We start from the raw sequence: 17,059 nt of genomic DNA, 5'->3' as shown, positions 1-17,059 counted from the left end.
TGGTTACTTCTTCCATTCAGTAATGGCAGATGACTTGCCTCCATTACTAAAAATATTGCTTTCTTCCTTTTCGAAGTTTAAAAAGGAGAGAGTATTAAACATCCTGTTAGTGTTTCCCTCTCATCCTCCCTCCTTTCTTCCCTTCTTTTTTTTTTTTTTTTTTTTTTTCAGAGCAACTTTTGTGAATATTTAGCTTTGATTAGGCCGGTTTCATTTTAGGTACAAGTAGATTCTCATGGCTTCCCTGGTGGCTCAGATGGTAAAGAATCTGCCTGCAATGTGGGAGACCAGGGTTCCATCACTGGGTTGGGAAGATCCCCTGGAGAAGGAAATGGCTACCCATTCCAGTATTCTTGCCAGAATTTCATGGACAGAAGAGCCTGGCGGGCTTCAGTCTATGATGTTGAAAAGAGTCAGACACAACTGAGCAACTTTGAGAGAGAGAGAAATTCTCATGGTTGCCTTGAGAATAAGTTCTTTGGTTGACTCTGATGAAAGACTAAACACAGAAGATGATTTAGTAAACTGACATTTCTACTAGATCTAGATCCCAACATATATTAGCAGTCACTTGCATGAATTTATTGTTTTTTTAAAAAATATACCGATTCTAGCTAACTAAATAGCTTCTCCCTTCACAGGTTGTTTTGTCCCTCTTCCTTTCACACTATTTTTGTTTGTTTGTTTGTTTTAAATTCTTTATCATCCTTTCTTATTCAAGTCCATTGGGGGAAAAAACAAACAAAAAACACCTGATATCAAGAGCCAACTCACTGGAAAAGACTCTGATGCTGGGAAAGATTGAAGGCAAAAGGAGAAGGGACTAGCAGAGGTTGAGATGTTTAGATAACACCATCAACTCAATGGGCATGAATCTGAGGAAATTCTTGGAGATAGTGAAAGATAGGGAAGCCTGGTGGCTGCCGTCCATGGGGTTACAAAGAGTCAGACATGACTTAGTGACAGAACGGTGCTCTGATTGATGTGAGGTAATACCTCATTGTAATTTTAATTTGTATTTATCTAATAATTAGTAGATAAGGAAATGGATCTTATAATTAGTGGATAAAGAAATGGAGAAGGAAATGGCAACCCCCTCCAGTGCTCTTGCCTGGAAAATCCCATGGACAGAGGGAGGAGCCTGATAGGCTACAGTCCATTGAGTTGCAAAGAGTCAGACACAACTGAGCGACTTCACTTTCACTTTGAATAATTAGTGATGTTGAGCATCTTTTCATGTTATTTTTTACTATCTCTATGTGTTGGAGAAATATCTATTTAGATCCTTTGCCCTATTTTGTTTAGGTTGTTTACTTATTTGATATTGAGTTGTTTGAGCTATTTGTGTATTTTGGAGATTAATGCCTTGTCAGTCACTTTGTGTGCATATATTTTATTTTATTTTTTGATCCACCTCCTAGAATAATGATAATAAAAATAAACGAATGGGACCTAATTAAATGTAAAAGCTTTTGAACCTCAAAGGAAACAGCAAACAAAACGAATATCTTTCTTATAAGCATATTCTCTTATAGAATCACAGTTCAATAATCAAAATCAGGAAACTTTGCAAGAAAATAATGAAGTTATATACTCCACATCTTATATTCAAATTACACCGTTTGTCCCAATTTTTATAGCTATCATTCTCTAGTCTAGAATTTTAGTCAAAAATTGTACATTGAGTTTAGTTGTCCTAATTTTTGTCACTTTTAACCTAGAATACTCAGCCTGATTTTCTTTTTTTACCTTGCCTTGTTTTGAATAAGAACTTTAGCCTTACAAAAATGTTGAGAAAATACGGCAGAGAATTTTGCATATTCCTCACCCACTTTCCTTTGATATTCATATTTTGCATTGTGTGTGTATGTTCCTTGCTTAGTCATGTCTGGTTCTTTGCAACCCCATAGACTTGTTGCAAACCAGGCTCCTGTGTCCATGGAATTCTCCATGTAAGAATACTGGAGTGGGTAACCATTACCATCTCTAGGGGAATCTTCCCAACCTAGGAATCAAACCCAGGTCTCCTGCATTGGATTTCTTTACCCTCTAAACCACGAGGGAACCCCATGTTTTACATTACTGTGATATGTTTGTCACAATATACCCATGTTGCTACACTTCCCTCATAGCTCAGTTGGTAAAGAATCTGCCTGCAATGCAGGAGACTGGGGTTCCATTCCTGGGTCAGGAGCATCCTCTGGAGAAGGAAATAGCAACCCACTCCAGTATTTTTGCCTGGAAAATCCCATGGACAAAGGAGCCTGGCAGTCTGTAGTCCATGGGGTTGCAAGAGTCAGACATGACTTAGTGACTAAACCAAACTACAGACTTTATTAGAGTTTCACTTGTTTTTCCATGAATGTCATTTTTCTATATCAGAATTCACTTCAGGATTCCTTTTTCCATGTAGTCAGCCTCTCTCCTACTATTCTCTGTTATGTGACAATTTCTTAGTCTTTCCATGATTCGGACATCTTTGGCAGTTTGAGGAGTACTAGTCAGATATTTTGTAGAATGTTTTTCAAATTGGGATTGTCTAATATTTTTAATATGTCTAGATTGTGGTTATAAATTTGAAGGGCAAGATTACAGTGGTGTAATGCCCTTCTTAGTACATCATATCAGTGTTACATGATGTCAACGTGGCTTATCACTTGTGATTGTTAGCACTGATCACTGACCAATGTGGTACATACCAGGGTAGAATTGCTCAGCATAATGGTATATCTGCCCTTTTGTTTGTATGGTCAGTTCTTAATGTATATTTCATAGATGCATGCAATACTGAGATTGTTGTATCTTCCTAATCGATTGAACCTTTTATTATTGTACAGTGATGATTTTCAGATATGTTTACCATTAATGTAGATACACTGGTTTGCACTAGTTATTTTTGTTTCCTTTAGTGTAACTTTCCATTTTTTGAATTTTCTAGATTTTTAAATTTTAATGTCTGTTTTAAATAGCTATGTATGAATTTTATTCTTTATATAGAATGACAGTTTTTGTTTTTAATCTGTAGCATTTAGTTCAACAGCTTCCCTGGTAGCTCAGTGGTAAAGAATCCACCTGCAATGCAGGAGTTGTGAGTTTGATACTTGTCATGATCATCTTGTCAGGAAGATCCCGTGAAGAAGGAAATGGCAAATCACTCAAGTATTCCTGCCTGGGAAGTCCCATCAACAGAGGAGGCTGGCGGGCTACAGTCCTATGAACAGAGGAGCCTGGCAGTCACAAAGTCAGACATGACTTAGCAGCTAAACAACAGCAATGACAGCATTTAGTTTATTAATATGTATTTTTGTAACTGTTTCTCTGGATTTAATTTGATCACTTATTTAGTGCTTCTCATGTGCTCCACTGTTTTTTCTTTAGTGTCTTTGGAATTGCTTATATTTTTAAAACATCATTCCACAATCTTCCTTATCTTTTAGATATAAAGTCCTTAAGAATTGTAGTTTCCTAAGAGTTTATAAATATTTTTATGTAACTTATCAAGTTCTATTTACTTTAAAGCATCTTGTACTTTCTTCCTGAATAATAAAAGTACATCAGGGGACTTTAACTTAAATTCTCAGTTTCCTGGTCAATGCTATCATCATTTTCATTTATTTGTTTTTAATATTACTATTATTGATTTATCAATAATATTAAGATTTAAAATATTATATTTTTCATATTTACAACTTCCCTTATTATTTCTTTATTCATCTCATGTTTGGTTATTCTCCTTCATCTTTCAGAAATTCCTGAACAAATGTGCTTGGCTATGTTTTTGTTGGTTTTTAGTTGCTAAGTCATGTTTGACTCTTTTGTGACCCCATGGACTGTAGCCCTCCAAATTCCTCTGTCCATGGGATATTCTAGGCAAGAGTTCTAGAGTGGGTTGCCATTTCCTTCTCCAAGGGATCTGCCCAACCCAGGGATTGAACTTATATCTCCTGCATAGTGAGGCGGATTCTTTACCACTGAGCCACCACAGAAGCCCATTCTTGACTATAAATTCACTCAATTCTATTTTGTTTAAAAATCTGAGGTGCATACTTGTTCTTAAAAGGGATATATACAGTCCTAGGGTAACAGTTATTTTCTTTTGAAACCATTCAAGAAATTTTTTCAATTGTCTTTTATTTTCCAATGCTCCTTCTCAGTAGTCAGCTCTAGTAGTCCTATTTTTTCTCCATATATTCCTGACTATTTTTATAGTTATTTGCTAGTTCCTCATATTTCCATTCTTCTCTTTACGTTTTAGGTATAGTATACATACTTAGAAGCTTCCCAGGTGGTGCTAGTGGTAAAGAACCTGTCTGCCAATGCAGGAGACATAAGAGACTCAGGTTCCATCCCTGGGTTGGGAAGGTCCCCTGGAAGAGGGCATGGCAACCCACTCGAGTATTCTTGCCTAGAGAATCCCATGGACAGAGGAGCCTGGCAGGCTATAGTCCATAGGGTCACAGAGTCTAACAGGACTGAATGTCGTGTATATTATGCATAATATTTTTAGTGTTTAAGTCTGTGTTAGATTTTGTAGCCTTCTTTCTCTGGAGACTCTAAAATATGGTACATTTTTTCTTTAGAGTTTTGAGATATTTTTAAATGAGCTCACATATATTTTTACACTTTAATGTGATAGTATTTTGAGATGTGGTTTGAATGCAAACCCTTCCACAGAGATTTTTCATTTACCAAGTAACTGTGATCACTTGAATTAAGCCAAATTCTCAGTTTAAAGTTTGTCACTACTCTAGTAGTGAAAATTAAGATGGCAAGCCTGATTGAGGTCTGAATTATTAGGAGACATTTTTTCTGTTTCATTAATCACCACATTTTAAGGCATGGATTTATTTTGTAGATCCTGTCAAAGAGAATGTTTATGTCTAATTCATGCTACAATCAGGCAATATAGTCTTCATGATCCAAGCTTTATGCTGTGAAATTGCTTATTTATTGAATTTCCCACCTTGTGAATCCTTACTCACCTTTTGCCTGGGAGGAGGGTTCTCATTTTTATGCCCTAAGGAGCCATAAAAAACAAGCATAAGAGTAAACACTCTAGGGTTTACTTCTGTTCATCTTTCTGGCTTTACATCTTCAGTTTCTGATTAGTCCTTACTTATTTTGATGGTTTTTCCAGAGCATTTATAAATACTATTTGCAAATTTTATTCAGCATTTTAAATTATTTTCAGGTAGATGTTCAGTCAAGATGCTTTAGTTTGCCATAATATTGAAAGTATAAATCTTGTGATTCACAAACAGAGAAAGGAATTTTTTTTTAATTCAGCAGTATTATAAAAATTAACTGATTACTGATGATGGAAGGATACTAAAAATGATGTTTTAATTATTCTAAGAAAAAATGTGCAAGGATAAAGTAACTTACCTTTTAATCATAAAGATCTGGAGAAAATGTCACATGCAAACTGGCATAGATTTTTAGAGATGAATCATATTTTTGAAGACAAAAACACTCATTTTATTCTAATTCAATAACCTATAGTTCCCTAGAAAAGCAGAAGAGTCTGGACTATGATTTGTGACAGGAAAAAAGAAACATGAAGTATACCTTTAGATCATTAGGATTAGTCTTTGAAAGATTCCCTCAGGTAAAGCAGGGAACTGTGAACATACCTTGCATTCTCCTAGTGCACTTTGCTTTTGGTGTCAGCAAGTTTTTGAGCATAAATATTATATGCCATAGACATATAGAAAGAAAATTGAGTGGAAGTATTGCTTTGCATAATTTTGCTTATGTATTATATACTTTCCTAAAACAATGAGTGCCTGTTATTAACAGATATTTAAATCTGTTGGTTTACAAGGGATTTATAGGATGAATTTTGCTCTAATAGAGTTTATAATCAACTTGAGGAAAGAGGGTTAAAAACATGGTATTGTAATAATTTAGGAAAAATTAAATGCTCAAGTTATGGAACTGGCTTTAAATGCGATAGAAATGCAGAGAAGGCCAAGTTTTGTGTGAGGTTGACTGGGATAAAGTTTCCTGGGACAAGTAAAACTTCATCTGGGATGTATGGAGTTTGAGGCAGAATAGGGAAGAGTTTATTCTTACCATCTTCTGCTTGACCACGTTCAATTTACTTTGATTCATGGACCTAACATTCCAGGTTCCTATGCTATACTGTTCTTTGTAGCTTCAGATTTTACTTTCATCTCCAGACGTATCCACAACTGGGAGTTGTTTCTGCTTTGGCCCACACACTTCATTCTTTCTGGGGCTATTTGTAGTTCTCTTCTGCTCTTCTCCAGTAGCGTATTAGACACGTTAAGACCTGGGGGACTCATCTTTTGGTATCATATCTTAGCAACAGTTAGAACCCTGGTATGAAACAACTGATTCAATATTGAGAAAGGAGTATGAAAGGGCTATCTGCTATCACCCTGTTTGTTTAACCTATACACTGAGCACATCATGAGAAATGCCAGGCTGGATGGTTACAAGCTGAAATCAAGATAGGCAGGAGAAACATCAACATCCTCAGATATGCAAATGATACCACTCTAATGGCAGAAAGCTAAGAGGAACTAAAGAGCCTCTTGATGAGGGTAAAGGAAGAGAGTGAAAGAGTCAACTTAAAACTATTAAAAAAACTAAGTTCATGGCATCCAGCCCCATTACTTCATGGCAAATAAAGGGGGAAAATGTGGAAGTAGTGACAGATTTCCTCTTCTTGGGCTCTGAAATCACTGCAGATGGTGACTGCAGCCATGAAATCAGAAGATATTTGCTTCTTGGCAGGAAAGCGATGACAAACCTAGACAGTGTGTTGAAAAGCAGAAGCATTACTCTGCCAACAAACGTCTGTATAGTCAAGACTATAATCTTCCTAGGGGTCATGTACGGTTGTGAGAGCTGGACAATAAAGAAAGTGAAGCACAGAAGAATTAATGCCTTCAAACTGTGGTGCTTGAGAAGACACTTCAGAGTCCCTTGGACAACAAGATCAAACCAGTCAGTTTTAAGGGAAATAAACCCTGAATACTAGTTGGAAGGACTGATGCTGGGGCTGAAGCTCCAGTATTTTGGTCATCTGACTGGAACAGCTGACTCATTGGAGAAGTCCCTGATGCTGGGAAAGATTGAGGGCAGAGAAGAGGGCGTCAGAGGATGAGATGGCTGGATGGCATCACTGAAGCAATAGACATGAACTTGGGCAAACTTCGGGAGATGGTGGGGGACAGGGAGGCCTGGCGTGTTGCAGTCCATGGGGTCACAAAGAGTCAGACATGACTAGATGACTGAACAACAACAGGGAAGAGTTTTAACACACTGTAGTATGCTAAGGTGTAGGAACCGGCACAAAGGAAAAATAAGCCCAAATAAATAACCATATTGAAAGAAGAAAGAAATATTGAAAACCAAATTAGGAATACATTGTAATCACATAATAGATGTCTTAGAAGTCATGGGAGAATATTTCTCATAGATACTGTGTTATATTGTATTAATTATCTATTAGAAACAGTATGAAGCTATTGGAGATTCCTGGGCAAAGTACTGAAATGTTGAAAAGATTTATTAGTAAGTGTGAATCTATTAGTAAGTGTGGATCTATTAGTAAATGTGGTTTTATTAGTAGTAGGATAAACTCAAGTTTGAAACAGGATATATTTTATTAGAGCACAATTATTAGTAGTATGCTTTTTTTTGTTTATATAAAAATAGCATATATATTTAATATTAATTTATTTTCTATATATAGAAATATCATTGTGTTTAAATATGCTTTTTTGTTGTTTTAGAGGAATTCCAGGGAAGAAATGTGGTACAATCATACTTACAGCAGAGGAATTAAACTGTTGCAGAGTAAGTAAATATTTCTTTGGATTAGACAGTAGTTCCAAAACTTCTTTGAAATGGTATTTCTCAAACTATATTTAAATGATTATTCTTGAGTAATTTTAGCAAAAATAATTAAAACTAAATTATATAATTCTATGATTCATAAAAATATTATTTTAGGTAGTACTTTAGCTAGAGAGGCTACATTCTATAGTCCAGTTTTAACAGTCTTTTTAATGAATAGAAATTGTTAAAATAAAACCTAATATCATTTTGGGGTGGCTAATCAATTGTATTAGTTAAATTTTTGTAAAAATTTGAAGATTTTATGTGTGACCCTGAAGAAATATTTCTAGTCAATTGTCTGTAACCATTTTGTGTAACATACTTGTTTTTCTGTATTTCTGACTGAATTAATTCAGTATTTATATGTGGGGTCATATTTTCTTAGCTTGGGAAGCCCACATTTATAGAAATAACCAGCTACCACTCCAACTGAGTGTAATAACATAGAGTGTATATTTATTAATCTTAGAAAATGACTAGTTTTAGTTGTGATTTGTGGACCTCATCAGCTTTCATACTTCTTGTCTCTGAATTTGTATATGTGTATGATAATCTGTGTTTATATGATGAAGGATACATATTCTTTATTGTGACATTAAAATGCTATTTTGACAAAATCTTGATATTATTTTGTATAACTGTGCTAATGAACAAACTGTTTTAAGTTCTGTTTTGTAATAGGTGTAACATATCAAGGGCATAGATTGAGAGTATTGCCAGTCTGCATCTTAAACATATTTTGCTTTCAATTCTGTTGTTTAATTTGGAGAAACAGAAAACTATAAAGCTTCCATGCAAATGAAGTGGAATATGTTATTTAGTGATCTAGAGGCATTTTCACCACTCTTTATGAAAATAAAGCTTTAAAACATCTGAAATTTCCTTTCAATATATTTATTAATAATACTAATTATTTTTTACATATTTCCCATACTTAAAAATTATAGATCTAGAATTTTTTAATTTTTAGGAATCTTGACCTAACTTCACATATGCATCTTACATTCTTATTCTTAGCTAAAGACACTGATAATCAGCATCAGTGAAATAATATAGCTGTGCTAGTAGAGTAGAAGAAACAAGTGTGTTCAAAGCAGTGATCATAGTTAACTTCAGAAGTGAGAATGTGTTTTATTTATTTTTTTAACTTTTTATTTTATATTGAAGTATAGCCAATTAACAATGTTGTGATAGTTTTAGTGGACAGCAAAGAGACTCAGCCATATATATAAATGTCGCCATTCTCTTCCAGACTTCCCTACCATTCATGCTGCCACATAACGTTGAGCAGAGTTCCCTGTGCTACATAGTAGGACCTTGTTGATTTTCTATTTTAAATATAGCAGTGTGTACCTGTTGATCCCAAAATTCCTAAATGTCCCTTCCCCCCACCCATCCCCCTAGCAACCGTAAGTTAAGTCTGTGAGTCTGTTTCTATTTTGTAGATAAGTTCATTTGTATTATTTCCTTTTAGATTCCACATATGAGGGATGTCATAGAATGTTTCTCAGTCTCTGTCTGACTTAGTTCACTTAGCATGACAGTTTCTAAATTCATCCAAGTTTTAAGTATTTTATGGTACTTTAAAAGTATCAGGCATTATCAATTAAAATTTGTCATGAAATAATTTTATTTCATATTAGAAATTATCAAATTGACAAGTACTTTCTTGAAAACACATTGCCAGTTGTTAGCTTGAGCATACAATGTAGAATCAGGACACCTAAATTTCAGTATGTCTCTTTCACTATTTGGCTGAGTGAAAAGTTTTGGAGCTTTAATTTCTACATTTTTAAACTGCTAAAAGACTTCATACAGGTGCACTTCATTTTATTGTGCTTCACTTTATTGCATAGTGCATATATTGTATTTTTTGCAAATTGAAGGACTGTCGTAGACCTGTGGTGAAAAAGTCTTTTGTCACCATTTTTCTAGTAGTATTGCTCGCTCTAATCTCTGTGTCACATTTTATTAGTTTTTTCAAAATATCAAAATTTCTCATTATAACGTTTGTTATAGTGATCTGTGATCAGGGGTCTTCAGTGTTGCTATTGTAATTGTTTTGGGGCACCAAGAAATTAATAAAAGTGTCTGTGCTGCCTGCTCCATGAACTGGCCATTCCCCCATCTCTCTCCCTCTTGCCAGGCATCCTTATTCTCTGAGATACAACAATATAGTAATTAGGACAGTTAATATCCCTATATCGGACACAACTGAGCGACTTCACTTTCGCTTTTCACTTTCATGCACTGGAGAAGGAAATGGCAACCCACTCCAGTGTTCTTGCCTGGAGAATCCTGGGGACCGGAGAGCCTGGTGGGCTGCCGTCTATGGGGTTGCACGGAGTCGGACACGGCTGAAGCAACTTAGCAGCAGCAGCAGCATGCTCTATTAATGAAACAATAAGGCCTGATTGACAGCATATCTGTTTACAACATGGTTTACTGAATTTTATAAATTAATTAATTAATTTTAATTGGAGGATAATTACTTTACAATATTATGACAGTTTCTGCCAAACATAAAAGTTTCAGCCACATGTATACAGTTGTCTCCCCATCCTGAATCCCTCACCAACCTCCCTCCCCACCCCTATCCCTCCGAGTTGTCCCAGAGCACTGGCTCTGGGTGCCCTGCTTCATGCATCAAACTTGCACTGGTCATCTACTTTACATATGGTAATATAAATGCTTCAATGCTATTCTCTCAAATCATCCTACCCTCGCCTTCTCCCACAGAGTCCAAAAGTCTGTTCTTTACATCTGTGTCTCTTTTGCTACCCTGCATGTCAGATCATCACTACCAAATTTCTAAATTCCATATATATGTGCTAATATACAGTATTTGTCTTTTTCTTTCTGACTTTCTTCACTCTGTATAATAGGCTCCAATTTCATCCACCTCATTAGAACTGCCTCAAATGTGTTCTTATTTATAGCTGAGTATTTAAGCCCATGAGCTTCCCAGGTGGTGCTAGTGATAAAGACCCCACCTGACAATGCAGGAGACATAAGAGATCCAGGTTCGATCCCTGGGTTGGGAAGATCCCCTGGAGAAGTGCATGGAAACCCACTCCAGTATTCTTGCCTGGAGAATCCCGTGGACAGAGGAGCCTGGCAGGCTACAGTTCGTTCATAGGGTCATACAGAGTCGGACATGACTGAAGTGATTTAGCACAGCACAGCACATTTAAGCCCACTGTTGTGACCTATTGCTCAGAAAAAAAAAAGGTTCCTTTCAAAATAATACTGCTTATTTACAATGCACCTGGCCACATAAGAGTTCTGATGGAGATGTATGAGTTTGATGTTATTTTCATGCTTACTAACACACTAATTCTGCAAACCATGGCTCAAGGAGTAAGTTTGACTTTCAATTCCTGTTACTTAAGAAATAATACATTTCATAAAGTTATAGCTTCCACATTCCATAAAGTTATATGAAATAATACATTCCATAAAGTCATAGTGATTCCTCTAATAGATCTGGGCAAAGTCAATTGAAAATCTTCTAAGAAGAATTCACCATTCTAGATGCCATTAAGAACATTCATAATTCATGGGGAGAGGCATAGATATCAACGTTAACAGGAGTTTGAAAGAAGTTGATTCCAACCCTCACAAGAGGATGACTTTGAGGGGTTTAAGACTTCAGTGGAGGAAGTAACTGATGATATTGTGAAAATGGCAAGAGAATTAGAATAGAAAGTGGAGCCTGAAGATATGACTAAATTGCTGAAATCTCATGATAAGACTTGAATGGATGACAAATTGCATCTTATGGATGAACAATGAAAGTGGGTTCTTCAGATGGAATCTACTGGTAAAGATGCTGTGAAAGTTATTGAAAGGACAACAAAGGTTGTAGAATATTATATGTACTTAGTTGACAAAGCAGCAGCATGATTTGTGTGGATTGACTTTGGTTTTGAAAGAAGTTCCAACTATGGGGAAAATGCTAGCAAATAGCTTTGCATGCTACAGGGAAATCAATCCTGAAAGGAAGAGTCAATTGATGGGGCAAATTTCATTGTTGTCTTATTCTAAGAAATCACCACAGCTACCCCATACTTCAAGAACCATCACCCTTATCAGCAAGCATCTGTTGACATCAAGTCAAGGCCCTCCACCAGCAAAAATATTGTGACTTGCTGAAGACTCAGATGATAGCATTTTTAGCAATTAAGTATTTTTAAATCAAGGTATGTATATTGTTTCCTTAGACATGTGCTACTGAACACTTAGTAGACAAAGTAGTGTGAGCAATAACTTTTATGCGCACTGGGAAAGCAAAAAATTGATGTGACTTGCTTTATTGTGATAGTCACTTTATTGTGGTGGTCTGGAACAGAATCCACAATATCTTCGAGATGTGTATGTATCTCCCACAGGTGGTACTTTGCAGAATTAAAAAGGGACTGTATTTCTTTCTTGAGAGAGGAAAAGAGCTGGAGGAATCAGACACCCCAAGTTCAGACTATGCTACAAAGCTGTAGTCATCAAAACAGTATGGTACTGGGACAGAAATAGACATAGAGATGAATGGAACAGGATAGAGAAAACAGAGACAAACCAACACACCTGTGCCCAATTAATGTATGAGAAAGGAGGAAAGACTATGCACTATGGGAAAGACAATCTCTTCAACAAATGGTGCTGGGAAAACTGGACACTTACATGTAAAAAAATGAAATTAGATCATTCCATATACAAAAATAAGCTCAAAATGGATCAAAGACCTAAATGTGAGACCAAACACTATGGAGTTTTATAGACAGAACACTCACTGACATGAATTGCAGCAGTATCTTTGTCTGTATCCCAGAGTAATGGGAAAGAAAACAAAGATAAACAGATGGGACCTACTTACACTCAAAAGCTTTTCACAGCGAAGAAAACAGTAAACAAAATGAAAAGATAACCCACAGATTGGGAGAAAATATTTGCAAATGAAATGACCCACAAGAGATTAGTCTCTAAGATTTACAAATAGCACATGAGGCTTAACATCATCTAAGCAAAGAACCCAAACAAAAAACACACAGAAGACCTAGATAGCCAACAGGCAAATGAACAGATGTTCAACCTTGCTAATTATTGAAGAAATATAAATCAAACTTAGAATCAAAATGGATATCTTAAAAAAATCCACCAACAGTAAGTGCTAGAGAGGGTGTTTCAAGAAGGGAACCCTCCCACACAATTGGTGGAAATGTAAATTGCTACAGCCATTATGGATAACAGTATGGAGATTCCTTAAAACACTAAATTTAGAACTACCATATAACCCTGCACTTCCATTCCTGGGCATATGTCCACAGAAAAACATTATCTGAAAAGGTACATATACTCCAATGTTCATCTCAAAATTTCTACAATAGCCAAGACAAGGAAACAACCTAAATGGCCATCAACAGAGAAATGGATAGAAAAGATATGGTACATATAAACAATGAAATATCACTTTGCTATTAAAAAAAAAAATGAAATAATGCCATTTACAGCAACATGGATGGATCTAGAGAGTGACATACTGAGTGAAGTCAGTCAGACAGAGAAGGAGAAATATTGTATTACACGCCTTAGTTGTGGAATCTAAAAAGAAATGATACTAATGAACTTATTTACAACACAGAAACAGACACAGACTTAGAGAACCAACTTATGGTTGCTAGGGGAGAAGGATGGAGGGAAGCAATACTTAGAGAGTTAGAGATCAACATGTACATACTACTATATTAGAAATGGATATCCAACAATGTCCTACTGTATTAAAAAAGGGGGCATATTAGAGAAATGGATAAATTATAAATTTATACAAATGTTTACTTGTAGTGTGGCAATCCTAATTATTTCAACTTAGTATTCCATAGTTTATTTCAAATGCAACTCTTGTGATATATCTTATCAAATTCTAGGATAGATATTAATTTTGAAGTCATATTGGAAATGTTTCCTCACTCAGTATTTTTAAATAGCTTCAAATTGTCCATAAATAATGTTTTTCATTCTGATTGATTTAACAATATTCACAAAATGTATAATATGCTATTCCATGGTAAGGAAGCTTGTAATAGAATGGCAAGAAAAATAACAACAAGCAACCTCTGTCCTTTTATTCAACACACATGTATTTTTTGAAAACAATATACATTAATCAGATGATTCTGTAGGCAAATATTGATTTTACCATGGAGAATCTAATTTATATTGGGTGGAGGTAACCAAGACTCTTTGAGAAAATTCCTTTTTAGCTTCAGTTCAGTTCAGTTCAGTTGCTCAGTTGTGTCCGACTCTTTGCGACCCATGAATCGCAGCACACCAGGCCTCCCTGTCCATCACCAACTCCTGGAGTTCACTGAGACTCACGTCCATTGAGTCAGTGATGCCATCCAGCCATCTCATCCTCTGTCGTCCCCTTCTCCTCCTGCCCCCAGTCCCTCCCAGCATCAGAGTCTTTTCCAATGAGTCAACTCTTCGCATGAGGAGCCCCAAGTAATGATAAAGATTTCCAGCAGTACAAGCAACTTATATTGGGCCCAAAGAGGGAAAGAGTGTATCCGGTGTGTGTCAGCAAGGGGATGGGAGTTGGGGAATGACTGAAATAAAACTTTATCAGATGAATATGGAAAAAGTTGGTCAGAGTTTTTTTGGTGTTGAGCTTTTGTAGACTATGTTAAAGATTCTGTGCTTATCCAAGGAAAGGCTTAAATAATTTTAAGTTATGAACAAAATTATTTATTTGATGTTTTAAGTCTATTATTCTCCCTGCTGAATGGAGAATCGATTGGATAGGTCCAAGAGCAGAAGAGGGAGAAGTGAACAAATGCCACTGTGCATATCCAGGTGATTGAAGATTTGATAAATGTTTTAGAGATAGCATCTTGCAACTTGGAGATGAACTAGGTAAGAGGTCAGGAAAGAGAATAGGCAAGGACAACTTCCTTGAGCACTTTGAGCGGATGACGAGTCACTCATTGAATCTGGAAAAATTACAGAACATGTTTGGTTTGAACTTGTTAGAACTTGTTAGAAATGTGAAACATTTAAGTGCATTTCTTCATTAGGAAGTTTGTTATATTAGCGTGGAGTGTTAAAGAAAGTCTTAAAATTCTCTCAGGGTGCATTAAGCATAAGAGTTTAGAAAAATGTAATGATGTTCTTATATTTCTAAAAGTAAGTGAATGCTTGTGTTTTCCCCAGAAATTAGATTTCGTGTTTGATATAGATGGAATCTCTCCTGTTATTATCCTGAGTAATTCCAAAAATATTTTCCACAAGTTTATATCATTTGGTGCATTGAAAGCCATATTTTATTTTGAGTTATTCATTTTCCAAGCCTTATGAAATATAATTTGAAAAACTACAATTTGGTATTACATTTACCAATGATCGGGCTTCCCAGTTGGTGCTAGTGGTAAAGAAACCCCCTGTCAATACAGGAGATATAAGAGACGTGGGTTGGATCCCTTTGTTGGGAAGATCACCTGGAGAAGGAAATGTCAACCCTCTCCAATATTCTTGCCTGGAGAATCCCATGGACAGAGGAGCCTGGTGGGCTATAGTCCATGGGGTTGCAAATAGTTGGACATGACTGAAGTGTCTTAACATGCATGCGCACGTTAACAGTGATCATATGAAAATTCATTTTACTCTTTGAAGTGTAATTCACCATCCATTTGAAATATACACAGTTCAGAATTCTACTGTGTATTTTAAGTGCATCATAATATTTTTTTGGTAATTTATGTTTTGTTTTAGGTGCTTTGGAAGAATGTCTTAGAGAAGTCATTTATTTCTGTGGCAAGACTAATGTCTTTGTCCCATGTTCTTGGAAAATCACCTCTCTCCTAAGGGCATTTTAATATATGTGAAGATGAGAGGGAAAGAAAAGAAACAGAAAAGTAAAACCAGTCCTTCCTTTTCAATTTGCCTTGATTTTATGTTTTATTTTCAGGGTGACTCTATCATTATTTCCTTAAAGAAATTTTTGATTTTTTAACCTCAAATTGATCATGGTTGCAAAGTTTGAGTTGATGGTGATATCCATATTTTTATTTTCTCTGTTCTTTCAGTTTTCTTGAAAATATTTATTGTTACTATGCCAGCTTAGGCATGTATTTCCTTCCCTATTATGGGTGTTCAACTGGTAAAGTTGAACTTCTATATGACTTCTATATGTTAAATAACAAAGTAAAATAATACCCCCCAATGCTTTTGAAATCCAGAAATCTGGAGTTATAAACTTCTCGGAAACCATCTCTTCATTCCCAGACTCTAGCCTAAGCATTCCTTGAGAAATGTTTGCTGAGTAAGAATATGAATGGATTAATCAATGAAAAAGACAGATAGCATCACCTCTTGAATGGAGTTCTGGAATTGCTGAAAGAAAATAAGGAGAATTAGGTGGATGCTTAGTAACTTTTGTTGAACTCTGCAAAATGAAGCAGTGAATGAGAGAGTGCCTTTTTAATCTTTGTCAACATTTTCACCAAGCAGTATTTAAAAATGTGACCTTTTGATTTAATATGAATTACTTTGACTCTTCCATCTTCAAAAATTAACATCTGCTTTCATTTAAAGAAAAACAAATCCAGAATACCGATTTTAATTTTTAAATTACTATATAATTTATACCTTTTAAATATGTTTATCATCACTGAATAATGTTTAACTTCCTTGATTTATGATACCTCGCCTTGTTTAAGTTAGTTATGAGGATTATAAGTCCTTGAGTATATAAATTGATAAAAATATTTGGTTTTATATAATAATTAGTATAGAATAAGTGATTTAAATTGGGGTGAAATGAAAGTGCTTAACTAAAAGCCCAATATAATACAAATTATTTTTAAATGTAGCTATGGAGAAATTGTGGTGCACTTTTGCTTAATTAAGAAGGAACCTTATCCCCCATTTAGATAGCAAACTATGTTGTCAGTCTGGATCTGTCTTATGCTTCATCTAATCATCTGATACATCTCAATATCTAATACATGGTAGATAATAGTAGATGCTTAACAAATATTTCCTGAGGAAATTAAAAAAAAAAAAAAAAAACTTCTAAAAATGTGTACCTGAATAACTGAAGATGTGAATAGAGATCTTATAATATTGGCTACACAGAGTTATCTAACTTACTAGGGCAGGAAAGGTTAAAGGATTTTAATAAATAATAATTCTGTGA

The 17,059-nt window shown here is 35.3% G+C and overlaps 1 protein-coding gene across 1 annotated transcript in view; it reads left to right on the top strand.

Annotated features, from left to right (window-relative positions):
- The window catches only part of CPNE8 (copine 8), a 265,088-nt gene that overhangs the window by 116,662 nt on the left and 131,367 nt on the right, over positions 1-17,059 (top strand). The window contains exon 8 of the mRNA XM_005887727.3: positions 7,767-7,830. Within this exon, the coding sequence (XP_005887789.1) occupies positions 7,767-7,830 (64 nt within the window). The remainder of the gene's footprint in view (positions 1-7,766; positions 7,831-17,059) is intronic.

The sequence above is a fragment of the Bos mutus genome, chromosome 5 (genome assembly GCF_027580195.1).
Source record: "Bos mutus isolate GX-2022 chromosome 5, NWIPB_WYAK_1.1, whole genome shotgun sequence".
NCBI lineage: Eukaryota > Metazoa > Chordata > Mammalia > Artiodactyla > Bovidae > Bos > Bos mutus.
Note: the sequence above shows the minus strand (reverse complement) of the source record. Positions and strands in the feature narration are given on the sequence as shown.